We start from the raw sequence: 27,979 nt of genomic DNA on the forward strand, positions 1-27,979 counted from the left end.
CCAAGGCTGAGTTTTATACGCGTCCGTGTAATAAAATTCATTTTTATGTTACTGTATATCAAGTTACATTATAAATAGCGTTTAAATAAAGAAAAACGTAGGTTTTGAGGACATTGGCAGTTAGCTATGAGCGGAACTACATAGTGACAGTGAGTGTGTCAGTCAGGACAGGAATCTGTGGTGCACCGCTATGTTCAAGGTCCACGATAAATCTACCTCACACTAGTGAAGCTAAATCTGTTTTCCCGTTTGTTATATGCATTTCTTGGTTTCGTAAATAAGTGCAACGTTACATGACAAGGTTATAAATTGTTCCAATTCATAACAGCGTGTAAAAGAGACGTCTTAATGGTTTTGTTAATCTAAAACAAGAACGGAAGTCGTCACTTTATGGCCTAAGATGAACACAGTAAGTAGAAACAGATTATACGACACGTTTTCATTTTTAACATTAGATCTTCAAGACAATCTAAATTAGCAACGTTAGTTATGTATTTAAATGTAAACGTAATGTAGTCTTCAATGTGTGTAACTAAGTACTAATAACGACTGTATAAATCATTTAATACTCTACAAGGTGACAAAATTATAATCAGTCACATTCAAAATCTTGTAACCTTGTTCAAAAACAGCTATAATATTTGTATCTTTTTTATGAATGTTTTATATTGTATTTATAGTGTATTATGTTTTGTACAATATGGTGAGCCTTTCTCTGTGTCCTTAATAAAGTCATTATTTTTATTATTATTATTGTTAACAGCTGATTGTGTACAGCTGCAATAGATGCACAGTGTCATCAATTTTTTTCAGAAAATAATTACATAAATTGTAGGGTTACAACAGTGCGATATTTTCACGGTACTATAATCATCTTCGAAAATATTAGTCATGGTATTACATAATTTTTATTATCAGTTATGTTAACCCTTCAAGTGATGTATGTAATGTAGTGTGTAAAAAATTCCCCTTTTTTCAAAATAACTAAAATAAAGGTGGGATTCTCTGTCAAATGGCATTTTTTTCAATATCATTGATAAACAAATGCACACAGTACGATAACCATTCATTTTCATACCACTGCAGCTCTTATAGGTGGATCATTTTACTTACCACCAGTGAGGGAACCAGTTTGCACCATAAAGAGTCAGAAACACAAAAAAACTACATTTGAAGACATACTTCTACCAACACATATCAAAAAGACATTAGTGTAGCTAAAGAGCCTGCCAAACCACTAATCTAAAAAAGTAATAAAGAAATAAGTACAACTGATTGGTTACTACAAGTCCAGTAATAATTGATATGTGTTAACAGGACCAATAAAATAAGCAAAATGTGGATAGACAGTTTCTGCTCTAGTCTTAACTGTGTTCCCTAAAACAAATAATAATAAAAATACTTAACATAATAATATGCATGATAATATTAATAATAACAGCTTGCATTTTTATTGCACCTAACAGGGAAGCCAAGGTGGCTGTACACACACAGAGAAAACAAACATAAAACCAGAATATTAGCAGAACATTTTGTCTCTTTGTAAATCTAAGAAACTCAACTTTGAGAATCCACTACCATACTGTAAATCTAGAGTAATGATGCTACTTTTCTGTGTGATGTATTTCAGGAGTGAACCGTCCATATCACCACTGAAATGTCTCTGCCAAAGATCTCCCGTCTCCCCTCAGTGAAGCTGCTGAGCTCCATCCACCACCAGCAGCTGCTGCTCCTCCGCTCCGTCTCCCCTCTCTCTGTCCCCAGAAGAGCTCTGTATCAGGGTGAATACAGACGACCCGGCCAGACCAGAGAAAAGCTCTCGCAGCCTCTAAAAAACTTTGACTTCTCAAAGGGTTTGGAAGGGATTAAGAAGCATCTCGCGCTGCTGAAGAAGGAGTTTTCGGACCGCTTTGTTGGTCCAGAGGGCAGGCCGCTCTCTGAGCACTTGCTGGAGCAGAACCGGGTGGTGTGGGAGTTCAGAGGTCCGGAGAGCCTGGAGCAGTGGACGGTGTCCTCAGATCGAGAGATAGGAGGCCATAGTGAAGCTCACTTGAAGCTTGGAAAAAACAACACCACCTGTTTTCTGTACGGGACTCTGAACTCGACTCCTCCAAGGGACGGAGAAACACGCTACAGTGGCTACTGCACCCTGCGCTCAAAGCAACCACTGGTTAGTGCCCTGCCGTTCTGTTTTCATAAAGTCTGTGCATTCACGATAGAGGCTGGGAGCTTTCTGAGATAGTATCCGGGACTCTGGAGCGGACACTGTTTTCTCTGGAAATTTGGGTGTTTTAGCAACTCTGGGACATTTTGTTATTGGCCCATTTTAAATGTGTTTAAAAGGACGGTTCATTCCAAAATTGTAAAAACATATTTTTCCTCTTACCTGTAGTGCTGTTTATCAATCTTAAATTTTTTGAGTTGGAGATATAATTGCCAGATAGATATAATGGTCGGGTCAAGATTTCAGGAAAGATACATTGCTGTTGAGTTTTTAAAATGTATTTTTTTTGTCACTTTGAGCACCACAAGCCCAGTGCCATCTAGTTCCATTTTACTGGGGAGAAGGCAGACATCTCTATGGCCGATATTTCCAACACTCGACAACTCACACCAAAACTATCTGGACTGATAAATGGCACTACAGGAGAAATATGTATTTTTAATTTTGGGGTGAACCGTCCTTTTACATTTGAAAATGTTTAGCCCAACAAATAAATAAATGAATAAATATATATATAAATAAATAAATATTGACCTCAGTACATGAGCTGAATTTATAAACTAGTATCTCTTCCTCCTCTGGGATTTATTTGTGCAAGTTTGTATTGGAATAAAAAAAACTAATCTGTTCTTGGGTTAATATTGTTGATAGTAGGATCACTCATACAGTTCAAAATTTTTGTCTCTCCTAGTCATCATTCGATCGAAAAAAGCACCACGATTGGACCAGTTTCAACACCCTGCATTTGCGAGTGCGCGGCGACGGCCGTCCTTGGATGATCAACATCGCCACAGAAACATACTTCTCTCACCAAAGGGATGACATATACAATTATTTCCTGTATACCAGAGGAGGCCCCTACTGGCAAGATGTCAAGGTGAGGAAAATATGAATTAAAACCCCTCATGAATGTTCTGCTTAGAAGTGCTGATATGTTGAATAAGACGCATAACTGAATTCGGTGAATATTTTTGCCAAATTTGCTGCACTTTCGATGGTTTTTCTTGTGTGTAATGTGAAATGTTAGCAGTCATCTAATACTTACTCATCTGCAGATACCGTTCTCCAAGTTCTTCCTCACGAGTCGCGGGAGGATACAAGACACCCAGCATGCTATTTGGCTGGACAAGGTAAAGCAAGTCACTCTAACACGGCATCAAATAATTAAACAAATGAAGCCGTAACAAAGCTGCACAGTGAAACACATTTGTGTCATTGCCTGAGGATATTTTTTAACCTGTAACTGTAGCTGTCTAACACATTTTGCTCAAATTTTGTGAATTCAGTTTATATTTACCACAGTTTTTATACTTACAGGTAAACACCGTTGGGTTCACCTTGGGGGATAAAGCAGACGGTCCGTTCCAGCTGGAGATCGATTTTATCGGCGTCTGCAAAGATTACGCACACACTGAGGAGTTTGCCTATGAGCTGCACAAAAGGAATCCTGAAGTTTGAGAGCAGCTGATACTCTGCAGATGAACTGTTATACAGACACTGTCAATAAAAAAATGTACTTGTAAATCCTCTTGTTGCAAATCAGTTTAACACCATCCATTATTTTTGTCACACTTACTTTTAAAGACACTTGTAGCTCATGAACTGTGATACTTCAGTAACTGTGAGGCATCTCTTACCTGCAGAACCTGGTTAAATGCCCAGAGTGTCAGATTTAGAAGGATCTGTGGGCAGAAATGGAGTATAATATTCATTACTTTATTTTCAATGGTGTATAATCACCTAAAATTAAGGGTCGTTGTGTTTTCGTTACCTTAGAATGAGCCGTTTTTATCTACATACAGAGTTGGTCCTCATGTTTCCACAGTAGCCCAGAACGGACAAATCAAACACTGGCTCTTAATGTGCTTTTAAGTCAAAAGTTTCAGTTTTGCAGCCTCACCGTCAAGATGCCACTACACCAGTGATACTCAACCTGCAGCCCACAGGCCAAATGTGGCCCCGCAAACCATTTTCTAATTCACAGTAAACAAAGTGATTCTACTGCAAAGTTCCTTTAACCTGCTGCTCCTCCACAACAAAATCAGTTTAAGGTCCTGTATGTGAAACATCTTCCTCCTACAGATCATCCTGAATTTAATTAATAATAAAAATATGGCTGTTAATTCTGATTTTTTTTGTGGGACACATTTTATTATCAAATCCTGATTGCGCACAAATGTCCAAACACTTTTTAGGAAAACCTTAATAGCAATTTTAATTTTAAATTGCAGAATGTATACAAGGGAATCTTTTGTCTTTTTATCAGCCCCCCCAAAAAAGAGTAAACATTAAGCACATCAAATTTTTAAGAACAAAATTATCTGTTTGAAATGCAGCAAAAGTGGATAATTCTCTCCACATTAAAATACAAACGCATCACTCTGAGCTCCAAAAAGTGTTAAAACTACTCCATGAGTCAAATCTAAAATCAGTACACAGACGCAGGTAGCGTGAGCAGTATGCTAAAAGAGACTGCAGAGAGGAAAGCGGCAGCTGCCGACAACAAAATATTTACACTTGAAAAACAGGCTGTACAAAACGTCCACGAACAAGCGCATTATTTTTACATCATGACGAGGCCTCTTCTTGCCCCGAGCATATTCTCTTTCTTGTGCTTCCGGTCTTCTGCGTGTTTTGCTCTCCGGTCGTTCCTAAAATAACAAACATACACATCCATAAGAAACTGATAAAGCAATGGGAGACTAAGAAATATCAGATAAAGTGTGGTTTAATTTTAGGCATGCCTGGTCTGGACTTGGTGCTGTTTGTAGTTTTTCTGATGAGAGTTCACGATCAGCGACTTGTTTGCTGCCGTGTTTTCTTTTGTTTCAACAAACGGCTTCAGTTTTCCTATAAAAAACAAAAAAAACATCAGGGATTCATGTGTTCACTGATGCTTTACTTTAATGATGCAGTGGCATTAAAAGTGATTTCGTACCTGTATGAGGCTTGTAGGTGAGTGGACGAGACAGACTCGCCTTCAGGTCAAAAGTTGACTTCTTCTGCGTTCCCGGGGTTGTTGTAGTACTCATGTTGCCGGTGAAAATGAACGGTCCTTTGGAATTAAGGGAAGAAAAGGTAATTTACTCATTGCATGCATGTTTACAGGCAAATGCAGATATCAGTCCAAGAATTATGAAGTAAAAAGGTACCTGTTTTGGTGGCAGAGAGAGTGTTAGTCTTGTTGGTCTTTCCTTCGTCAGTGGTCTGTTTCTGTGGGGTGCTCGAGGACACACACAGTGACATGCGTGCCGGAGTCTTCACCAGCGACTTCTTATACTCATTGTCATGAGTGGCCTCTGAGAACCTGCAAACACACGTGACTGTTAAAGCATCACATTAACCTCGATATACACTGTGCCATTAAGATGTATCCACTCCACTTTGAAGCTTTCGTGTTTTAGTGTTTACAATACTGAGTCAAAGGGAATTTGATGTGGCTTTTTGACAGTAGTCACTGTAAAATAAAGAAAACTTAAATGCCAAAGTGAGAAGGGAGTGAATGCTTATATCTTCACACATACAAATAGAAGTAGTGAGCAGTCTCATATGCAAGGTGTTTTTATTTGTAATACATCAGGGTCCCTACAGCTTAAGGCAAGTTAGATTTTAGAGTTTTTAAACACCACTCAGAATTAAAATTAAGACAATTTTTATAACCATAATAACCAAAACAAGAAATTTCCAATGAAACATGAGTGTCCATGAGAATAGATGTTTATTAAGTAATTATATTAAAAAGGGTCTTTTTTGGGTTGATCACTATCAAAAAGCCACATAAAATGCACTTTGAGTCTATGTTGTAAAAAAAAGATTTTTTTAAACTTCTTTTTAAAAGTGTTATGTACAAGAAAAGGTCGAGGCAGGAGGCACTTTGTCCATATGAGATGGGCTGAGAGGCCCAAAATATCACCTACATCAGCTGGTTACTTACTTAAGTTCCTGAGAAAGTGAACAGAGTTTGGCTACAGAATTTAAATTCTGTCTGAGCAAAGATGTGAGCGAGAAATAGTGGCTCACCGGACATTGATCCTGCGAGTGGAAAGGACAGACGGTCTGAAAGGAACATCGTCCTTCACTGCAGATTTAGCAGGAGGAGCTTTACTGGCCGAGAGCAACGTGTTTCTGCGTTTCTCCTCAGCTGGTCTCTTATTCAGCGTGACCGGGCTGAACATGGAAGCACGACTCTGATTGGCCTTCTGTAAAATACATGCAGGTCATCACCTTCACAGCACTCTGAAAACAATCAATATACTGCAGCTGTATTGTTTTTACAATGATGGCTGTTCAGCAGGCGGCGATGCTTACCACTTGAGTTTTGACGTCAACCTGCTTCAGTTTAGTTTTCTCAGAAAGCTTCTAACAAAGACAAGCGCATACAAGTTTAGGAAAAACAAAAACATGTTGACTTACAGACATGACATTTAATTTTGTCTGAATAAAGTCAGTCAAGACTGTTTAGAAACTTTTAAATACCTTCAGTTCTTTAACAGAACTTCTGAAGCTCTCCACCTGCTTGGTCTTTCGCTGGACATAGGAGTCAATAGACTCCATCTTGTTAAAATGTGCCTCGTGGAGTTTTTTGAAATCTACAAAAGAGGAACATTTTGCAAAGATCATTGACACTTTGTGAAAATGTCTTCCTAACCAATATATGGTCTCTGAATTCTTGTTCAAAAGAAGACGCTGGAATGAAGGGAGCACCAGAAAACCAAAACAACTTACTAGGAGTGATGGGTTTCAACAGTGGCTTGCTCTTCTGCTGGAGTCCCTGGTAACGAGGGATTTTACCTCCTCTGGATGCTTTGGGTGCTTTCTCTGGACAGATTTAAAATTGATTTAAATGAGAGATTAGTATGTGGTGATAACTTTGTGTCAAAGAAAAATAATTAAGTTACTGGGGCGCCCAGGAGCTAAGTTGGTAGAGCGGGCACCCAGTGTACAGAGGCTATGTCCTCGCTGCAGCTGGCGCAGGTTAAATTCCAACCTCTTTGCTCTCTCCCCCTTTCATGCTTAAACTGTCCTCACAATTAAAGGCAAAAAAGCCCCCAAAATATATTATATTAAAAAAAGTTAGAGTTTGCATACTGACCTGCATTCCCTTGCACAGGTGCTTCATCCTTAATATCAGGCCGTTTCTCACTGCCAGTGTCCTGGGGCTCATTAGGAGGCTCAGTTTCACCTTTGTCAGAATCGTTAGCGGAGGACACCTTCCTCTTCTTAGCACCACAGGGTGCACTGGACACTTCCACTTCAGTGTCACCCTGAAAGTAACAACAGTTGTTTGAGTTCTTCATCCTCCACAATGAGAGAGAATATCACTGCTAAAACAGAGCACTGCTGGGCATAGTGATCCTAGAGCAAATTTGCACATTTGTACCATCAAAGATTAGAGAATATACATGCACAAGTGCATGTAGCAAGGATGCAAACTTGATTTTTCCCCTTCTAATATAAACAGGTGTTAAACACATGATAATTGATTATAGTTATGTTGAGTATATTGTGATGTATAGTGATTCACCTCTGCAGGACATGGAGGTAATTTAGCATCACTCTCGGTCACTGGTGCAGTATCAGAGATCTTTCTCTTTCCTTTGCCTCGACGTGTGTTCACAAACACAGCAGGGCTGGAAACCTCTTCCTCGCAGGATGCATCTTTATTTTCCTGAGCACTGTCTTGTGCTACAGCGGTAAAATCTTTCTTTTGTCCCTGTAAAAGAGCACAATTATACACTGGTATATACACATATTAATGTATGATTTGAGACTGATTTAGCTATGAAACCTTACTTTATAAATGGCAATGATCGAGTTAACGTTACCTGATCTTCTTCCTCCTTGTTCTTTTCTTGATAATGCTGTTTGACCGCTTTCAGGAGTTTATCGGCCTGTTTTCGAGCAAAAAACAAATGTTATCTTGTTAAGTATATTTCGCCAACACAAAACCAGATGTTAGCTTATAATAACCGTTACCGCAGCGGTAACACAGACGGACAATTACCACCAAGTATTTACCGGTTTATTTAAAAATTACCTTCATATTCGCTTTAAGACCGAACTCCTTTGCGATGCTCCTCAACTCTGCGTATTTCATGGAGTCAAAATCCATGTTGCTGTGATAGTTTAGTCCGGTTTTGGGGAGAAGAAATCGGCATACACGCGTTTGCTTTATCATGCACGGGGAGCTGTTGAGGCAGCGCCCGACGGTTGAAAATCCCTCGTTTCAAAACACAGCAGCGGGAGCCGTTTGATTGGCTCCTGCGTATGACCGGATGTACCTCTCAGCCAATCAGGGCGAAGATACAATGTTTGCGGTCTATATAACGTTTGAGCCTTTTGTCAGTTAACGTTTAAATTCCGACGCTTAAGTTGAATTAAAGTAATCATTTTGGCATGAGTTTATTTAATTTTCCGCCTGTTTTATTACGTTAAATGCTTACGAATACACTTTAACAGCTTATAAACGTTTTTTTTTTACACTACTCCAGTAGGTGGCAGTGTTACGCCGAGCTAAAAACACAAGGAAGAGACGTCCTGCTTTCTGCTTCAAATCAACAAGCGGGACAACTAAGCTAACAGTTAGCTCGTCTCCGTAAAACTTCAATAACATGGAATTTAACGAAAGTCTCTTAATTAAACGTATCCACTCTGATAAGATAGCAAACTACCAGCAGCGGATGACTCTTCACTGTCTACAATGTAACACTGTGTTGGGGGACTCCCTCGGTGTCTGCGGGGAGATTACATTTATGGACTCTGTCGTTTGTCTGAGTAAGTTGACTTTATCTCTCACCGATTACTATTAAATCTGTAAATTGAGTTGTATGCATTTTTTAGATATGACGAAATTTGGTTTAGGTTGGCAAATTCCCTCATTTATGAAAATGTGAAAGCTAGTAAGGGACTGTTCATTATTAATAAGAGAGGTGGGGGTGGTGCAAAAAGGGGGGAGGCATGTCAAATTTGTCTTTTACAGCTCAACTCACAATCTTCCACAGAGAATAGAGTTAAAGACAGCTGGTGGTAGTTGTCCATTTGCTGAAGAAAATCAATGAGGTTTAAAGCGATAGAAAAAGCTAATAAATCTTGAGTGAGATTTTTTGGGTGAAAGTATTCAAACCACTATTATTTTGTTTCTCTGAACTTTTTTTAAATAAGGTTTTTTATTGTATTTTGCTCAAATGTTGTGAAATATAATTTTTTTATTTATCTTTGCTAATTTAATATTCAAGCATGTTCTTTACTTTGTGTTTTGCATGACATATCTAATCCATATTTGATACTGATCAGTACCTTGCTGCTTGTCTCCCCTCAGGAGTAACCGATGATGTGGTAGTCTGTGATTCAATGGACAAAGGACGTAAAGGGGAAATGGCTAATTGGTGAGTGAAAAAAAGAAACAATGGGGTTTGGCTTTTGGAGAGCTGCGATTAGCCTTATCATTCTTTTCAGCTGGATAATGCTCTTGTAAGAGGCAGTTTATTATACATCTTAAAAACACTATTAAAGAAAACAACTTCACAAAACTTTTAACATGAGGGACAAGTTCAATAATGTATAAAAATAATATCAATACTACTTTTTCAGTCTTTGTGATGTTCTTAGACTTACTAGTGATAAAGTAATTTAGCATTAACCCTGAACTAAGCTTACAGAATATAAGTCACACATACCGTTTACTACAAGTTATTGATTATGATTATGTTTTTCAATGGGTTCTACAGCCATGATTGATAGGTTTTTATCAGTGTCACATTTGTTTTTTACTGTTGTTGTTTCCTTTCAGCATCTACAGTTCTCTAAAATGTCGCAGCTGCTGTTGTGCTGTGGGGAAAGTTATTCACTCTGCCCCGTCGCGTTTGGCTGTGGTTCGCTCCATGTTTCTCCTCCACAAAGCAAACATCAGCTGGTGAGCTCTGCGGCTTCTGTGAGCACACGCACATATTGGCTGCTAGTGTACAGGTTTACTGCCGTCAGGAGAGCCTGAAATAAATAAGTGCTTTATGAGCATCGTCCACTGCATGAAGTTTGTATGAAAAGATTTTAGACTGCATCACTGGATTCTTAAAAAATATTTTTCTCTGCAGTTACATCCTCAACTGTCACTCAATGGTGAAAGCATCCACACTCACATTTGACATGAAGCCCCTCAGAGAAAACATGAATAAGGTGAGGAATTAAAACTCTTCTGACACCCATGGTTAATACCTTAACGTGGCCCATACTCACAAAATGATATAATCTGAGTGCTATCTGTACTGTGGTGACATATGATAAGCGAACATACTTGCATCACCCCGTTTGAGCTGCTGAAACAGGTAATAAAGTTTGAATGTTCAGCCTGTGAGTGTAACACAAGTTCAAAAGTTGAAGTGGGACAACAAACAGACTACTGCGTTAAGAAAAGGCAGGAATTATGGATGCTTTGTGCCAAAAACCCTTTTACTGGGGAAAAAACCTTTCTGTCTCTTTTCGCTGCAGGTGAGACAGCAGTTTGAAGCACAGCTGGATCAGATGTGTCGCATTAAGAGCAGACTGATGGACAGGAGCGTTACCAGCGAATCATAATAGTAGTGTGCACAGGCAATCTAGACTGAGTCCTCCTGGGACCGAAGACTATGTGTTCCCTAACCTATACTCTAATCCCTCTTATAGACTTGTTTGTGTTGTAAATTCTTTGTTTTTTTTCATTGTATGATTATTACTGTATGAAGCACTTTGTGTTAAAGTCCATTTGTACAAATAAAGCCTGACTGTTTTCATAACAGCATTCAGATAGTGAAAGCAGACATCAACCCGCAGCCATCCAATTGGCACCATGCTGCATTTTATTGCTGAATTTCTGATACAGATTCTCTTTTTTTTTCTTTAGTTAATACAAAACCAGACAAGAGGCTCACACATAATAAGCATGCCCATTTCCTCCCTCTGGAGTGCATAGTTTCTACACAGTCCACCTCCTCAGTGGAAAAGTTGATCAACAAAGTAATGTCATTAATCATTTAACCTAAGCTTTTGTTTTGTTTTTTTCATGGGAACAAAGGCTGATCAGTGTTTTTCAGCTGCACTGTGGCTCTACTGCCACGGTCATGTTTGACACAACACAGAGTGAGAGCAGAAACACTAATAACTACTCTCAGCTAATTCCTTTTTTTTTGTTTTTTTGTGATCCAAGCTACTTACTTTAACATGCTCCCTGTTGTGTCAAATAACCGTCCCATGTTGTCACTGTGTCACAGAACATCCGAACATTTCAATAGCCTAATTACACTCATTCACATTACAAAGTTGGATTATTGCATGCAATACAAATCATTCTGCTAAGTCATGCATATTTTTTAAACCCATATATTCTTGTCGCTAGACGCTTACTTGTTTATAAATTGTGATTATAAATCCCCACAAAGAGCATTACAGGGTTTTTAGAACACAGTATTCAAGACAGGATGGTGATGATGACAGTGCAAGTCAGTACATAGAGAGAAAAAGTGCTTTTCAAACAAGTGTCAAGTTCATTCAGTAAGTCCTTTGCAGCCACAGAGGTACTGAAAGTCTATATTTCTAAAGGGAGGGGTGGGTTTTGAGGATGTAAAAATGCTACAAGAGTTCAAATCTAAAGCATCTCTCATGTACCAATCGGTTTATTGTTTTGGCGTTGAAAGAACAAAAGGCAGGGAAAAATATTGAATTTGTCCGTGTAATATCATGGTGCTACAACTGTTCTCACGTATTCTTTGTTCTGCAAGAAGTAACCTTCATAAGTGATACTGTATTCTAAAGCCAAATATTATACAACTCCTAAAAAAAAGTTGACTAACACAGCTACTGTAGGCATTAAAGAGAGGGTGAGGAACTCTTTCCACGTGACATTACAGACTCCTTTTAACACGTACACCCTGGCACTAAACTCATGCATTATTGTAGATTATTGCTTCTAAAACTATAATCAAATACAATTTTATGGATTAAAATATCTCGCTCTGAATCCCAAAACTATGAGGTATTATGTACAATACAATGTCATGGTGAGATCTTAATTCTAGGACTAAAACGCTACATTGGATCCCTACCAATTATATCCAGATCTAAGATTAAAGCGCTACTTTTTATTGTAACATTTCTCTAAAGGTTTTTTGTCATTGTCATAAACGACTCGTTTTTGGGAGACTTTTGGCTGTTGCATAATAGCTACCTAATTCTTCTGATGCTTAAGAGTGCTTGAATACAATTTATGCAGCTCAGTCACCAGAAGAAAATGTTAGCATGTTTCTACAAACCACGAATATGTAACAGTTTCATATGTATTGTATCAACATTTCTAAAGAGACATATTATATAAGGGGACTATGAACGGTGTGTCACCTTGACGACACACTTGGCAAGCTGTTGACCTCTTTTTGAGACTAACAAACAACAAAAACATTTGTGTTTTAGCAGCTTTTTAGACTAAAAATGTGGGTGTTTTGTAGCGACATGTCAGTGTGTTTTCATCGGCTTTTTAGGCCCCAATCGAAGTTGTTTTTTAACACCCCGTTGTGGGTTTCCACAGGTGTTTTGGGCCCCAAACATGGGTGTTTCGTAGCAACCAGTCTGTTTTGATCTGCTTTTTCAACCCCAAACCAATCCATGTTGACCGCAGCTTGTTAAAATGTAAAGAGTCTATGTAACCGCTACATTATAAATTGAAAATGCAACATATCCATGGTCTGCAGAAACATATACTGCCAACATAACTCTGGTAAATGTGTTGATTTAAGACATATCTTAAGCATATTTTTTAAAGATATGAATCCTACCGCAGTTCTGATAAAAAGCACTTACTTATTCTGAGCATATAAGCCTCAATAAACTTGAATCAATACTTAACTGCATACCCTGATTGTGTTTAATGTTACTTTTACTACACGACTTATTTGACATCCAAGACATGGAATAAAAAGAAGATCTTGCATTAATCTAAGATTTTAGGGCAAAGCTGCATCTAAACGGGGTGTATTTAAAGGTGCAGTATGTCAATCTACCACCCTCTAATTTCACTGAAATGGTTTCTGCAGTTTTTGAGCTCCGGCTTAGTCTAGAAACTGATTCCACTATTCTTCATGAAGCAAGCATCACTACTGGTCATGCATGGCTACTATAATGTTGGCACCGCAGTCCCGCTAAATAAGCTAATGCGCATGAGTCTATACATATCTTAATGGAAGACATTGGTGATTTTGTTGCTTTCAAACAACTTGTCACTTGTTTATACAATATACAGTTTGGTCAACAACATGACAGTTAAGATCAAATATTGCACAAATCCCGGTAAAATGTGATTTTCTTTTTTCATAAAAAAATGAACAAAAAAGGAAAGTTGAAGAAATGAGACCAGGGTTTCCTCCAGGTGAGGAAAAATCCAGCGTAATCTTGTAACAAAGGAGCTGCAATTTCAGCACTAGTATCGCTACGTTTACGGGACACAGGTAGAGACAAAAAACAACGTTTGATAAACCAGATTTCACTGATTTTTTGGATTATTTCGCATCGTGGTTCATGGCACAAAAGGGATTGAATGGTCAATTCTGTCTCTACCTGCAGCATGTTAACAATTTCCTGTTTATATGTCTCTTATATTCTTGTTAAGAGGGGAAAAGGACAAAAAATAGCACATACACAGAGAAAGACAAAATTAAAGTACATCAAGTGGCGGAAAGAAAGACAAAATTTTAAAATATAAGGGAGTAAATTGGATTATATTTTCATAATAAAAGACTAACTTAGAATACTGCAAATTGGCAAGTTTTAGGATTTTCAGGGATTAAGTTACAAGGGGAACATTGCAAATTCTGCCTCTACCCTCAATTTGTGAATACACCTGCAGACTTGACTAAAGGAGAGCACCGAAATGCAAATTAGAGCATGAGGTAAAAACACTTTCTCATGAGTTTCCATTAGAGCAGATACATAGGGGACCGCACTTTGAGCGAGCCAACGTTTTCCTAGTTTGAGCGAGTTTTCCTCAAAATGGTTGAACTGAAATTAAATTTCACGTGCTTCTGGGCTGCTCGGCCTTCTCCTGTTCGCCTGTCAACGACCTCACTTATTTACCCTCTAAATGAATCCAGGGACAACATAAAAGACCGCTGTGGCGCTTGACAACCATTAAGCTACTTGTACTGATCATTCACTCCTGTTGGACTTGTTATGGTGATGAGGTAGTGCACAAAACAAACAAAAAAACACCCTATGAGTCTAATTTAATCACAGGCCTTGATCTTCGCTACAGTATCTTGTGTCTTTGCTTTCTTCCCGGGAAACAACGCAGTTTGTTCATTATCAAACTGCTTTGATCTGATTACAGAGCATGTGGGGAGGTTTTTTGTTTTTACTTTTTCTGGAGGCATCAGTGACTACGTTTACATGCAGCCTGATGACAAATCTGTCTGAAAATGCCCAAATGATGGAGACTTTCGGGCCTTTACACTTAGAGCCGAAACTCAGACTGCAAGGCCGGCGTTTAGCTACATGTAGACGTAGTCAGAGTGTGTGTGATGGAAGTCAGACGTCCTGACTGGTGATAACGGTGCAGAAACAGGCCAGGACAGGGAATGTGGAGTGGAGAAGAGAGAGCCAGTGTCCCAGTAACAACAGGAAGGAGGGCACCCGTGTCCCAAAAGCCCAGAAGAGGCCATCTTCCCAGTGACTCTTCATCCTTTACCTCCACATGTCTGGGTGGCCGATGAGGTGATCAGTCGATGGTGCTGGGGCTGATGTGAAGGGCGATGGTCCTCCAGGTTGGGCTTCGGCTGGTTTAACAACTGCACTCACTGGAAAAGCCATCCTACAATAAAAAACACACATCATGTCTTAATTATTCATTGTACAGTTTAGTTTTAATTTGTGAATTGAAGCCAATCTCTTCTGCAACTGAAAGACAAGATATAATAATAACAATAAAAAAACAGACTTATTGATTGCTTTATAAAATGCCATAAAGTAGTTAAAAAAAAACACCTGTTACAATTTCCTAAAATTTAAGGTGCCGTGTTTCATCCAGCCAACACTTACACATGAGCGGATTGCACAAATATGCAAAAGCGCCCACAACCTCTCCTACACAGTATTAAGACATGCAGACTGTGGTGGTTTTGCCTCTATTGGTGTTTGGTATTTTTTTGTCTTTGTAGTCATTATGCAGGTTTTCCATGATCACGGGAACCGTGCTTATATATATATATGTGTATATTAGAAGGCGACAGATTATTGGCCTAGCCGATTTTTTTATTTTAATGGTCAATACACTGATAAAATCGATTAATTATAAATAACAAAGAAAGTGTCAGCATGGGAGGAACTTTTACTTTGTAAAACCTCTGGGAGCTATTGTTATTTCTTATTTTTTTAATTTATATTTTCACGTAACTATAAAAATAAAATAAAAGTTGCTGTGGGAACTTGCCATATATGATGTGAGCTTATCAGTTTTGATTTAACATTTTAGGCATTAGGCATTTTAACAAAGTTTTGTGATGGAGTTTTTTACATTCCAATTTCTGAGTATTGATAGATTTTTTTTTAGATTTATTGTAAATGTATATCGGTTCCAAATACTGGGTATCGCTCTCATTAACAACTAATAATCAGATTAGGCCCTGACAAACCAATATCGGTCAACCCCCAATATATATATTTTACTAGTTCACCTGAACAGTCCAGCTCCAAAAATATAAAACAAATGTATGGCAGCAGATGTTTTATTCGTGGTAGGCTGCCACAAATAAATGAACATGTGGTAACCCTTTTTAAAATTTAAAAAACATTTTTTAAGTGCCTCTCCCATTTCTGCACCACCCCCTCCCCTGTCATAAACAATGAAAAGCCTCTAATTTAGACAAATCCTAGACCTGAAAAATGACACCCAGAAAACAGGGGCATTAATTGATAACGGGTCAATGAGTCCATCAGATCGTTCTGACGTTCTGCTAAGACGCAGCGATGTTTGCTTATATTTATATGGATTTTAGTACCTAAAATGACTCAAATAGCAAAATGTATGTTTCATTTAAGAGTGATTTTTACCTTTTAAGTACACTGCCAATCCCCCAAATTAGGAAAAAAAGAAAATTAAAGCTGGTACGGGGGTCTAACATGATTAGAAAGCACTGACCTTGGTGTGAGTGTTGGTCCGGGCTGCTGCGGAGGTATTTCCTCCGGGGTTCGAGCTGCTGCGGCTCACAATGGTAAACAAAAGCCGGGGGGGGTTCTTCCTCTACGGTGACACATTTCTCCCAAACTGGACGTATGTCGGGTTTATTCTGAGGAGAGTGACCGCGCTACGTGAGGAAACATTTACAGAAGAATTAGCCGAAAAAACACGCCGCCGGGCCCCCTTCTTCTCCCTCCTTTCACCCCGGAGAGGAGAAGGTCCCCTCGTCTCCGCACTCCCTCCTCTTTACGCCATTTTGGCTCTGTTACTACGAGCCAACGGAAGAGCGCTGTCATTGTAGCGGAGAGCTGTCAATTAAAGTAAGAGCCCGCCCCGGATATACTTCTTCTTCATTTGTTCTGACAACCATCAATCAGCTTTGTGCTTCTTTTACTGCCGCTAACTGAAAACAAATATCAACCAAAATCAACAAAGATTAATGGAAAAATTAATTGGTTTAAATTGTAAGATAGTTTTTAGGTATCGACATTAATATACTTATATTAAAATAATCGTTTAGTTAGGGGCCTGTCATTGATATGATAGGCCAAGGAAGCCAATTTCTGCCAGGGTAACTTTAAGAAATCCTGTATTTTAACAACTTTCTCAAAAGAACATCGTAGTATCTCAGAATAATAAGAAATAAAACTAAGTTGTCATTTTTGCCAATGTTTTCTTCGATATTTTGAGTTTCTCATTATTTAAAAATACCAAGTCATTGTTTTGAGAAAACTTCTCATTTCAGAAATTCAGTAATTATTTCAAGAAAGATTCTGTGTTACTATTATTTCAATAAAGTTCCTCATTATTTTGAGATACTACGTCATTATTTTGAGAGAAGTAGTTATTTTGAGTAAGTTTCGTATTATTTTGATAATATTTTTTTAGATATGTAATCTCGAGTTAGTTTATTATTTTGAGAAAGTTTCTCAATAATAAATGTTATGTTTTTACGTCATTATTTTGAGTAAGTATCTTATTTTGAGAAAGTTTCAGGTTTCAGGCAGGTTAGGGTAAAGAAACATTAAAAGGATGCAGGTGTATTTTCTCTTTTTGTTACTTATCTGTATCTGTCTCTATCATAATAATAGGGCTGTATCATGATGCATGAATTTATTATTCATTTATTTTATTTGTTAAGGGAACATCAAATACGTATTTCATTTGTTATTATGTACATTTATGTCTTTATCATAGTGACAGCAGTTAATGGTTGATAACACAAGTGTAACAACCAGTCTAAGAACTAAAATAAAACCAGACATAAGAGTTAAACCACAAAGCTACTTCGCCAATGAATGACCCAAAGAAAGCATGGCACTTAATTTATTCAAATCAAATTCATGAATCATTTTGATAATACCTAGACCAACATCACATAACATGTGAACCACATCTGATTGGTAATCACATAATGATTAATAAGTTGTATTTCCTGCTCTCAGCTGCTGGAGGGTGTTCTGGTAACGATTTAACAAACGCACATTAAAGATTAAAGGGTCAGACATTCCACATTTCATGTACACAAGCCTGTACAGAAAATAAATTTTGAATGCATTTGATTCTCTTTAGCATGTTGAACTAGTCATTGGGGAAATAAATTGCCAGATAAATGTTGAGCAGTGCATACATCAACAAAAACAAAAACAAAAAAATTCAGAGCCCAATGCAGAAACTGATTATATAAATAAAAGTATAGTACGTTATGAGTTTACCTGTTCCAAGTCATAACTAACTGGTCCGCAAGAGCTTTTTTAAGACTCGATCGGAGGGGCACAGTGGCAGCTAAATCCTTATTTTGCAACTGCACTAAAAAAAAAGGTGCAAGGGAAAACACACACATACTAGCCAAAAGATGGCGGCAAGTTGTGTGAAATCCATATTCTGATCGCCACAGTCTTACATTGCAAAGCCAACAGGCCCGAGGTGGTTAAGAGGGTCAAACTTACTTTGGTTGAAGTCCAACAACTGAAACAGGTAATTACAATCTATTGGCAGTAGCTAGGTTAACCCATATGAAAATAAAATAAAACACAAACATGGCCTCAGGTTCCAGTTCACTGTTGAGATAATAACTTACAAAGGGGGAACCTTAGCCATGGCACTTCAGTGAGTAAAACACAAAAATCTGTGGAGCAGGTCCTGCTATGCCTCAAGGGACAAACTTCAAGCCAGCTGGTCTGACTTGCTCTGCCACAAGTTAAAGAAAAGGAGTCATAAGATCCTGTTAGCATTAAAAACACTGTCTGTTTTGGAGTGAAATCACATCTCAAATGTCTCGCTTTGAACTATTGCATATTTAGATGGACAAAGACGCAACGTGTGCTAACTACCCATGGAACAGCAAGAGTAAACTTACTCACCGCAATAGCAAAAAGCTTCATTGTACCGTGCTCTAGAAATCGTTTTCATGTGAAAAGTGGAACAGCAGTGGTACTAACTGTGACCCTCTAAAAGTTTTCTAATAAATAATGTTCCACTACTGGGAAAAAAAACATAGTGACATTGCATAAAACAACCCAAGGCACGCAACTTTTCCCTTTGTTTACAGAGCAGTGCAGAGGCAGAAACTCCAGATCTATGACATGATCTACCTAATGCTCGGTCTGACAGCGTTTACTACTCGTAGTGTGGGCCACAGCAGCCTGCTGAGAAGCTGGATGAGGTTGTATTCTGACATCAACTGACATGTTGAAGCTCTACTCAAAATAAAAAAAATTAATAAAAGAGAAGGTATTAATTTAGTGTAGGAACCGGATGCTCATTTTCTGTTCCACGTCCACCTTCTCCAAGACCTGTGGAAACAAAACAGAACAAGTTCAGATGCTAAAAATATTTTGATGTTGCGGTTCTGTGATGTGTAACAAAGACAGTCAGGTTTAAACAGAGTTCAGCATTAATTCAAACATGCAAAACATTAAACATGCACTTTAAGCAACTGTTATTCTTAATAAAATGAACAACCAGATCTCTGTTTTTTGTATTAAATTTAGGAGAAATATTGGGACACACATTCACAATTGCCATCTAGAATATTGCCCCAGAGTAAATATGGCTTCAAACTATGCGATAAACTCCTTCTCCTTGATAGGGGATGTATTTTAAAGTAATGGATAAGTGACAAACCCCTCAGTCTTACTGTCTTACCGAGAATAACGACACGAGTGAACGGGGGTGATGGTCTATTTGAGAGAACTTGGTCGCCTTTCATAATGTATCTGCCTTTTTTGATAATGATGGTGTTTTATTTTTCCCCCCTTTATTATTATAATAAATTTAAAATAAAGAAAAAAAAGGGGGGGAGAACAAAACAGTTTTTTTGTTTTTAATCTGACATGTCTTTGACAATGTGGAGAGCACTGTGCTGCTGAGTTAAAAAATCAATAAAAATCTATTTAAAAAAACAAGCACTTTGGAAAAAAATCTTTAAATATATTTGAAACCTTTTAACTTGCCAGCAGTTGTTCAAAAAAAACCCAACTGTGCTCAAAAAAATGATAAGCAGCTTTAAGGTGCTTTTATGCAAAATTCAGAACATACATTATGAGCAGCTAACAATACTTCATAAACAGCTCCAAACAACAGCAACAGAGCTAATGGTGTTAAACCGTAAGGTGGGTGCTACACTTGCGAAATACAATTTTTGGGGCTTCAAAGCATCAGTGATAATTACCTGGGAATATTCAAAGCTTTTCATTAAAAGCACCCATGAAATAGCATTTGTTATGTTTCTACTGGTTCAGTAGAAACATTTAGCATAAAAAATAACCATGAGAGATGTTTACGTGAGGGGACAGATGTCTCCTGACCACAAAACTTGCCTTGATGAATTCATTGAAGGAAATGGAGTTATCTCCATTTGTGTCAGCTTCCTGTATGGTCCTGTCAGCGATGCTGCCAAGCTGTTCATCTGAAATGTTTACACCAACCATCATCCGTAAGACCTGTGAAGAATGAACAAAACGCCCCTTCATGGTTAATGAATACAAGTGAAAAACAGTTCCTGGCAAACATTAAATAATGGTCATGTTTGCTTTAACAATAAGGTGATGGTGCTACGTGTATTTCAGCACTACACAAGATAATTTATAGTTATTACGCTTAAAAGGCAAACAAACAGCCGCCTCACTTCACTGCAGGAAATACATGATTATGAATACATGTATTTAGTGAAAACAGGCAAACATACATTACTCTGAGCTGCATGTTTCAGTGTTACAGACTCGTGCATCACATGAAGGAGGCGACACAGAAATGTTTTGTGCAAAACAAGAGATCTGTCTGAGTCATTAAACCTTGAGCTTATAGCAATTATAGGTCACACAATGTCACTGAAACCGAGATGGCTTCACGGAGGGACAACAAATAACACGGAGGAGGCCAAAATACAGGATATGAGACCGTCTGGGGAAAATCAGCCTGTAGTTAAGGTGAGATATCACGTCATTATCAGCACGAGGGCAAAGTCTTCTCATCGACAAGGAAATCTTTCTGTAGAGTATTTTGAAATAGATATTGCAAAACAGCTTTTGTTCCTTAACTGGACAGCTGAATAGCAAATGTTTTCAGAGGTAATAACAATGATTTCTATTGAACCTCTTATTCACCATCTGGCTGGTTTAATTATTGCATAAACCAGTTGTTTCCACTAACTGTGCCTTGACTCAGTGTCTTATTTCCATGACAAACTGATCCACTCACCTGCAGCAGCTCATCCCGAGAGATTTTGTCATCTCTGTCCAGGTCATACAGACGGAAAGCAACTGGAAAAATAAAAAAATAACAATTACTTTATGAAATCCGGTGAATGTTCATCATACAGGTCACCATCTCCACCCAGACACGCCCGCGTGACCGAGCGCTACACTCACAGAGCAGCTTGTTTGTCCTGCTGTTGAGAGGCTCGCTGGCTGCAGCGTTCTTGTTCTTCTCATTGTCCTCGATCGGCCTGAAGTGAGCCAAGGTGCGCATGAAGCCCCTGAAGTTTACCTGATCCTCCCTGAAAACCAGAGACAGAGAATAATACAACACAGCACATCAGAAAGAGGAAAAAAAGGACTTAATTCAATGTGAGGTGACTCAGATTACCTTTAATCTTTACATAAACTCTAGCTGTGCGGGCAACACAATGAAAACTAGTCGTAATTTAACACCGTTTTACAGAGACAGACACTTTTTAAGCTCTCAAGTTGTCCTGAAGCAAACAACCCAAAACTGGAGCGACGACAACAAATCTATAAACCATTACAAGCCATGTCTAAAATTAAAACGCCTACACATTTGACTTTTTGGGATTTTAATGATACATTTGAAAACATCTGGTTTTCAAATTTCAGACTGATAAAACAGCAAAATAACGGCAGAATGTACAGAAAGAACCTGCAGTGGTCAGCTGATTTTTTTTTTCAAACACAGAATTGGCAGAAAAGACCGAGAGTCTCAAGACTGCAGTCAGTCAGCCACAACTAAGAAGCCCAGTGGCCTCATTCAGATTTGTGGTGGCTGTGACTCAAACCTTTAATGCACACTCGTGCAAAAAAACAAGCTTTCCAAACAGAGCAGAGCAATAACAGGGACAGCTCACCCCTCAGGGAAGAACGCATTGATGATTCTGTCTCCCAGAGGATTGATGGCCAACTCCGGGATCCTTTGGAAATCTTCTCGACTGCAGACACGAGGAGATACGATTAGAAATTCCAACACAACTTTTTTTTTTTTTTATAAAAGACACATTGTTAATGTAAACCTCACAACAATTTACCACAAATTTTAAACTGTGACATTGCAAAGATCATGCAGCCATGTTTTCCTTATTCTCTAAAAGTGGATCTGTCTGCAAATATGAAAACGGGAGAAGATGAACGGATAAAAGGATGGAAAATAAATACTTTTTATGACAAACTAAAGCATCCAGGCATTAACTCTCCGCTACAATTTCTCCAGAGTTCATTCTTTAGGAGGATTTTTACCAGGAGCCAAATTATCCAAAGAAAAAAAAGTACCAGGTGATTAAAATCGGTAAAATAACTGAACAAAGCAGAGTTGTGGTACAAATCAGTGTTTCTCTAATGGTGTTTGGAGACGGGCCACTACCCCAGCACTTGCTCACCTTTTTCCTGTGAAAATGTTAAAAAAAAAAATGCTCAGGAGGTTTTTACCGGGAGCTAATTTACCCGCAGAGGTCTCCTCCTCTCGAAAACAAACAGACCTGCTGATTTAAACCAGTAGAAACACAGAATGAAGCACTTTCACATTTTAAAAAATCTGTTTTGGTTTTTTTTGTGATGCTGTCTTTGTGTAACTAACTCTGTGGGCCAAAGTACAAACATGAACGGCCCTAACAAGAGCCAGTGTTCGGTTCGTCTGTCCCAGGATACCGCAGAAACATGGTGATCTCTATGGACGAGGACATCCTGATGTTGATATAAAAGGCTCATTTTAAAGCAACAAAAACATAATAATTCTTATTTTCAACTGATTATACACTAAAGAATACATACTTATTAAATTACATATTCATTTCCACCAATATATCCCCCTAAATCCTACACACTTTCTACATTATTCTTTAAAAACAGACTTGATTTGAGTGCAAATGTGACTACAGGAGAAAATCAACAGACAACAGGATGACAATAAATACTTTTTACAACTTATTTCATTTGTCAGTCAGTGAAAAGTTCCTCCGTCCATCAGTTGGATCAGAGGTTGATTAGGTGAGATAAATGTAAAATCTCACTGTTGTGGCAACTTATGAACGATAAGAAAGTGACCTTGGGGGAAAAAAGAGAGAATGTACCTGACTGCACGCTGTGCCTGAACGCACCGGAGCGGATCCAAGAACTTGTTATGTGTAAACACAACGTCTTTAAAAGAATGACTTCTCTGTCTCAGTATCGACGTTGTTGTGTTTTTTAACCTTTTACTTAATGTTTGATTTCACTTTTTTAACAGGGAAAAAAATCTGAGATTTGTTTTTGACCACAAGACATCAACTGTTTCATATTAATACACATAAATACAAAATAAACCAAACAACAAAACCACGCCACAAACACCACAAATCACATCAGACATAATGAAAAGTGGATGCAGGCCAACAAATTAATCATCCCTTATATATTCAAAGCCCGATGCAGGACACTGAGGCTATACTCTGATTTAACAGACTGAGAACCAAAGAGTCCGTCGACATGTTTCCTCGAGCCTCTGCGACTCTTAAATCTCCTGTGTGATGGCAAAAGCTGATATTCTTTAACTTAAGCCTGAGAGGGATCACATGTGATGTTACCAGCCAGAGACGATATTCTTTAAGGTTAAACATTTGATTGACAATTTTTGAGCAGATCCACAGCCGCCTAGCTTTAAGCAGAACAGAGAGACAACTGCACCATGCACTGATTCCAGACTGCATAACACTGTGTATTATAGGATGGAAAAACAATATAACAGGATCCGTTTGTGACTAATCGGCCTCGGTCTTAATGATTACCCGTTTCTTCACCTATTGCTTTTTTTGTCCAGACTAAAGACAGAACTAGGAGTTAATCACAAACCATAGAAATGTCACACTGAGGTCTCAGCTGAAAAATCTCACTGCGCTCTGATAATAAGAGTACCCAAGAGTGGGTCCTAAAAACTAAGTTTCAGTGACTCATGGTTTTTTTAATGGATTTTTGGTTAGCTACTTGAAACAAGGTCTGTGGTTAACACAAGCTTAAGAAACTTTCACGTCTTGTTCCGCAACATAAAATACGTCAGTAAATACGTCACTCGCAACCTTAGAGGCTTTTATGTATCTTTAAAAAAATTAGTTGCTAACAAGCAGCTAAATGAGATTGTCATCACGTCAAACACGAGTTTACTTGTGGCGGCGACGCCGCAGTCATGCGACAGCGGTGCGGTTCATTTAATAATTCTAACATTTTATTTATGTAGCACTTTTCATACATGAAATGCAGCTCAAAGTGCTTCATAAAGAAGAAAATATCAATAAAGTATACACATTATAATAATCAGAAGGTAAGATAAAAGATACAAAAACACCACATTAACAGATGCAATGTCAGAGACAACAGATCAGTAAATGACCAATGAAGTGACATCCTGTCACAGTTGAAATAAAGAAAATGTATTGCCTTTTGTTAGCTGTTTACTTCTCACAATTGCTTTTAGGCTTGAAAGACTTTGAATGCAGTGTTTGATTGTGAAGATTATCTTGCTGAACAAACATGCAAGTATCGTAAATGTTTGCCACAGAGATTATTTTCTGCCATATTTTGAACACCAATGGAAAAATCCCATAGGCTTTTTGGTGAGGGAACTAAGGCGACGCTAACTTCCACGTTGGTCTAGAGAAAGACATCACGCCTCGAGCGCTCTATACTCTATATGAAACAATTTAAGCTCAATCACAGGAAACCCTATTTATAAATGAGCGATACCTTGCCAAACTTTGTCTGACCTTTTTGTAATGAAAATACAGCGGTTTTGCCCCTGTGAATGTTTACTGAAATAGTTAATTCACTGAATAGAAATTGTTTAAACAGAACAGTTTTTCTGAAAAACCAAATGAGCAAAGACTTTTTAACCACTCAGGCTGTTTGATTCAATTTAAAGAGGTGTTTCTTTCTGTTTATTTTTTGGCATTTGTCTGTAGGAAAATGATGCATCTGTAAATGAGTGCAAAATCAGGTGATCTCCTTAGTGATCACTATTAAAACAGGAAAAGACAGGCGATGTCAGGCAAGCATGACCTCCAGGCATCATTTCTTAATAATGTGCAAAGCTGTAAGTGAGAAAATGAATTCTTAATGCCTTCTTAACTTTTTACATGTACTTCTGCAAGAGAACGTTTTGGATCACGACTCACACAAGCAAAGCTTCTCCATAAGTCAGTTAGTTGTCTTTTAAGTATCTGTCCTCCATAACTGAAAAACTGCCAAACTGCTGTACGAGAAACCAAACATCAAAAGCAGCATCTGGCTGGTGTTTAATGTGTTGTTTCTTAAAATGCTGGTTGTGTTATTGCTTACCTGAGGGTGCCGTTTTCTCCTTTATCCAGGCTGGTGAAGCGGCTGTACAGGCGAGTGATCTGACTGTGGGAGACTGATGGGAGGATACGAAAGAGGTGAAGATTTTACAAGCAAATGAGCAGAAGATAACAGGTATTTAGTGCTTCAGGCTAAATAACTTTTCACCTAAATTCTGGATGTCATTACACTAACAGAAGATGTGTGCACTATTACCCAGTTTAACAGCCAAGAGAGTAGACAGTGGCAGTAATGAAAAGTAACGCAATAAATGTGATTAGTGTGCAGATAGATTTGTCTTAATATCATTTGTGTTAACAGATCACCAATCTGTGTGTCACTGTGTAATCTGTAAATATAAACCTCAAAAATCTAAACAGGCAAATTCCCGGGGTTCCTGCAGTTTAAGACGAGCGGAATTTGAGACTTTTTAAGACTCTTTAATGCAACTCTGAATTAAATTTAAGACAATTTCACAATAGCTAAAATTGAAGGAAAACATGAACCAACATTAATAAAGAGGATTTCGTCCAAATATTTGAAATTTAAAATATTAGGTTTTAATGTTGTTAATGTAAGAGGCATTTGGTAATTTATTGCTTTTTATTCATTCATTTATTTATTTTTAGGTTACCCATAATTTTGAGATTTTGCAATACAGAGAAAGTCAGAGAAAACAATTCATAAAAATCCTACTTATCACGTCTTAATGTTTTTGGGTCTTTTGAAATATTCATTGAGACATTTTAATACCAATTAAGTCCTTTTTTTTAATTTAATGCCTTTTCAGACTTTTTTTTCAGACCAAAGAGATATTTGAGAATCAAATTTTGTTCGTAAAATTCAATTCTATGCATTGTGAGCACACTGACATTTAATGTTTAATTTGTAAATATACAACACCTTCCACAAATACAAAACTTAATTTTGCAAATATAAATCTGATCTACAAATACACAAATTCCACAATAAAAAATGTTTTTTTTAAATTAGAAATATTACAAACATTGATTGAATAACATCTGTGAATATCTTCCTAATATGAATAACTTTCAAACAAATATTTTGGAAACCAGTTTTTTTTAAGCAATTCTATGCCTCCAGATTAACAATTTTTGCACACTTTTTCAAATTCTTTTTATTTTTCTTTATTTTGATTTTTTTGAAATTGCTTTTGTTGATTTTTTTGTTCTTTTTATATGTATTTATTTACATTGACACTTTGTGTCCTGCATTTTGTAATTTTTTGTCTGTTTTAACTTTATTTTTAACTAACCTTATTTTTTATTCTCACTCATGTTTGGTAAACTGTTGTCTCTGTGTTGTTATAATGCCTTCAGTGTATCCTGTTTCTGCTTTTGCTTTGATTGTCTAACCACATTGTAAACTCTGTTTTTCAATGTGCCATAAAAATAAAAATTATTAAAGTAGGTATTTCTCCATCTTTTGTTTATTACGTTTTTTTTTAATCTACAAAAAAATGTTGTTTTTTTTTCGAGTTAACAGTTTTTAGTTTGCTATTTGTTGAAGGTGTTCACATTTACTGATTAGACATTCACACACAGATTGTGACACAAAACATACTGACACAAACCGCTCACCAAATGTGAGCGCAACTTCCTTTTAGTGCGTAATTTAGGGTTTTTAGTCATTTTTCGATGACTTGCTAAATACAATTAAAGGCAACATAAATGTGTAGGCAGCTAATGTCCAACAGTCTTGACACATAAACTAGTCTGAGCTCAACTTACATCCAGTCTCCTTCTTAATTTCTTCGATCTCCTCTTCTCGGAGTAACGTGGACGCTCTTGATCCCATGTTGAAATGTTTAAAGGTGTTTTAAGAGACTCGCTTGTCGTCTTGCGCAACCAAACCAGCTGTGAAGAACCTCAATCCGGATTTATGTTGAAGTTAGCAAACGAGCTAACGCGACGAGCTAAAACCGCAGCAGCCAAAAAAAAAGCCGTTGCAGCTAACTGACCGTTAACCTAAACAGCCGTTTTCTGCCCTCAAAGCGGTGTATCTAGGCGGATAGTCCGTTAGAAATTAAATCTTTTCTATGTTCTGTCAGGTTTTCATGTTCCCAAAATGGGTTTCGGCTAAGTTATCTTCCTGTTTTATGAGGTGGGAGGGAGGCAGAGGGCAGGTACTGAACGAGGCCGCCTCCCTGCGAGGACGGCCTCCGTGGATGTAGGTAGCAGCGTTTGATGCCTGCTTAAAATTCGAATATAACGCCTTATTTATAACTGTTTTTCCATTAAAATAGCACACTATCCTCACTAATAGACAAATAAAGCTCGTCTTAACAGTTCAAAGGAAAACTAGCCAACACAAAGTTTAAATATAATTGATTCCCGTCAGTCAAACTGAAGAAACGCTGGCTGCGGAACGGGGAACCATCCTGTCAGGGTGACCATCTCAACCGTAACACCATGGGGTCAACCGCTGACGGAAATGTCATGATTTATGCATATATGGAGCCAAATTCATGTTCAGATTTAACAGGTGACTATCTTATAATACAAAAACCTT

General features: G+C 37.8%; 4 protein-coding genes and 1 long non-coding RNA gene across 5 annotated transcripts; 2 read left to right on the forward strand and 3 right to left on the reverse strand.

Moving 5' to 3' along the window:
• The first annotated feature begins 169 nt into the window (after positions 1–169).
• On the forward strand, positions 170–3,748 carry ndufaf1 (NADH:ubiquinone oxidoreductase complex assembly factor 1). Its single transcript, XM_042500109.1, has 5 exons — positions 170–409; positions 1,631–2,170; positions 2,916–3,101; positions 3,280–3,354; positions 3,542–3,748. The coding sequence occupies exons 2-5, from the start codon at positions 1,658–1,660 to the stop codon at positions 3,680–3,682; spliced, it is 915 nt and encodes a 304-aa protein (XP_042356043.1). The 5' UTR covers positions 170–409; positions 1,631–1,657; the 3' UTR covers positions 3,683–3,748.
• A 292-nt stretch (positions 3,749–4,040) lies between these two features.
• nusap1 (nucleolar and spindle associated protein 1) lies at positions 4,041–8,441 on the reverse strand. The gene is made up of 12 exons (XM_042500105.1): positions 8,262–8,441; positions 8,050–8,115; positions 7,749–7,937; positions 7,317–7,488; positions 6,950–7,042; positions 6,701–6,813; positions 6,533–6,583; positions 6,245–6,423; positions 5,377–5,531; positions 5,163–5,279; positions 4,969–5,074; positions 4,041–4,875 (listed from the first exon to the last, which is right to left on the reverse strand). Exons 1-12 carry the CDS (start codon positions 8,400–8,402, stop codon positions 4,788–4,790), a joined length of 1,470 nt encoding a protein of 489 aa, XP_042356039.1. The 5' UTR covers positions 8,403–8,441; the 3' UTR covers positions 4,041–4,787.
• A 155-nt stretch (positions 8,442–8,596) lies between these two features.
• On the forward strand, positions 8,597–11,151 carry oip5 (opa interacting protein 5). Its single transcript, XM_042500118.1, has 5 exons — positions 8,597–8,998; positions 9,543–9,609; positions 10,014–10,136; positions 10,315–10,396; positions 10,709–11,151. The coding sequence occupies exons 1-5, from the start codon at positions 8,836–8,838 to the stop codon at positions 10,793–10,795; spliced, it is 522 nt and encodes a 173-aa protein (XP_042356052.1). The 5' UTR covers positions 8,597–8,835; the 3' UTR covers positions 10,796–11,151.
• On the reverse strand, positions 11,033–16,672 carry LOC121953189. Its single transcript, XR_006106489.1, has 2 exons — positions 16,377–16,672; positions 11,033–15,050 (listed from the first exon to the last, which is right to left on the reverse strand). It is a non-coding gene; the product is annotated as an uncharacterized LOC121953189 (long non-coding RNA).
• Positions 16,673–17,521: 849 nt separating this feature from the next.
• Positions 17,522–27,588, reverse strand: chp1 (calcineurin-like EF-hand protein 1). The gene is made up of 7 exons (XM_042500116.1): positions 27,199–27,588; positions 25,451–25,523; positions 22,000–22,080; positions 21,287–21,414; positions 21,117–21,178; positions 20,237–20,359; positions 17,522–19,210 (listed from the first exon to the last, which is right to left on the reverse strand). Exons 1-7 carry the CDS (start codon positions 27,263–27,265, stop codon positions 19,157–19,159), a joined length of 588 nt encoding a protein of 195 aa, XP_042356050.1. The 5' UTR covers positions 27,266–27,588; the 3' UTR covers positions 17,522–19,156.
• Positions 27,589–27,979: the final 391 nt, after the last annotated feature.

The sequence above is a fragment of the Plectropomus leopardus genome, chromosome 14 (assembly GCF_008729295.1).
Source record: "Plectropomus leopardus isolate mb chromosome 14, YSFRI_Pleo_2.0, whole genome shotgun sequence".
Lineage (NCBI taxonomy): Eukaryota > Metazoa > Chordata > Actinopteri > Perciformes > Serranidae > Plectropomus > Plectropomus leopardus.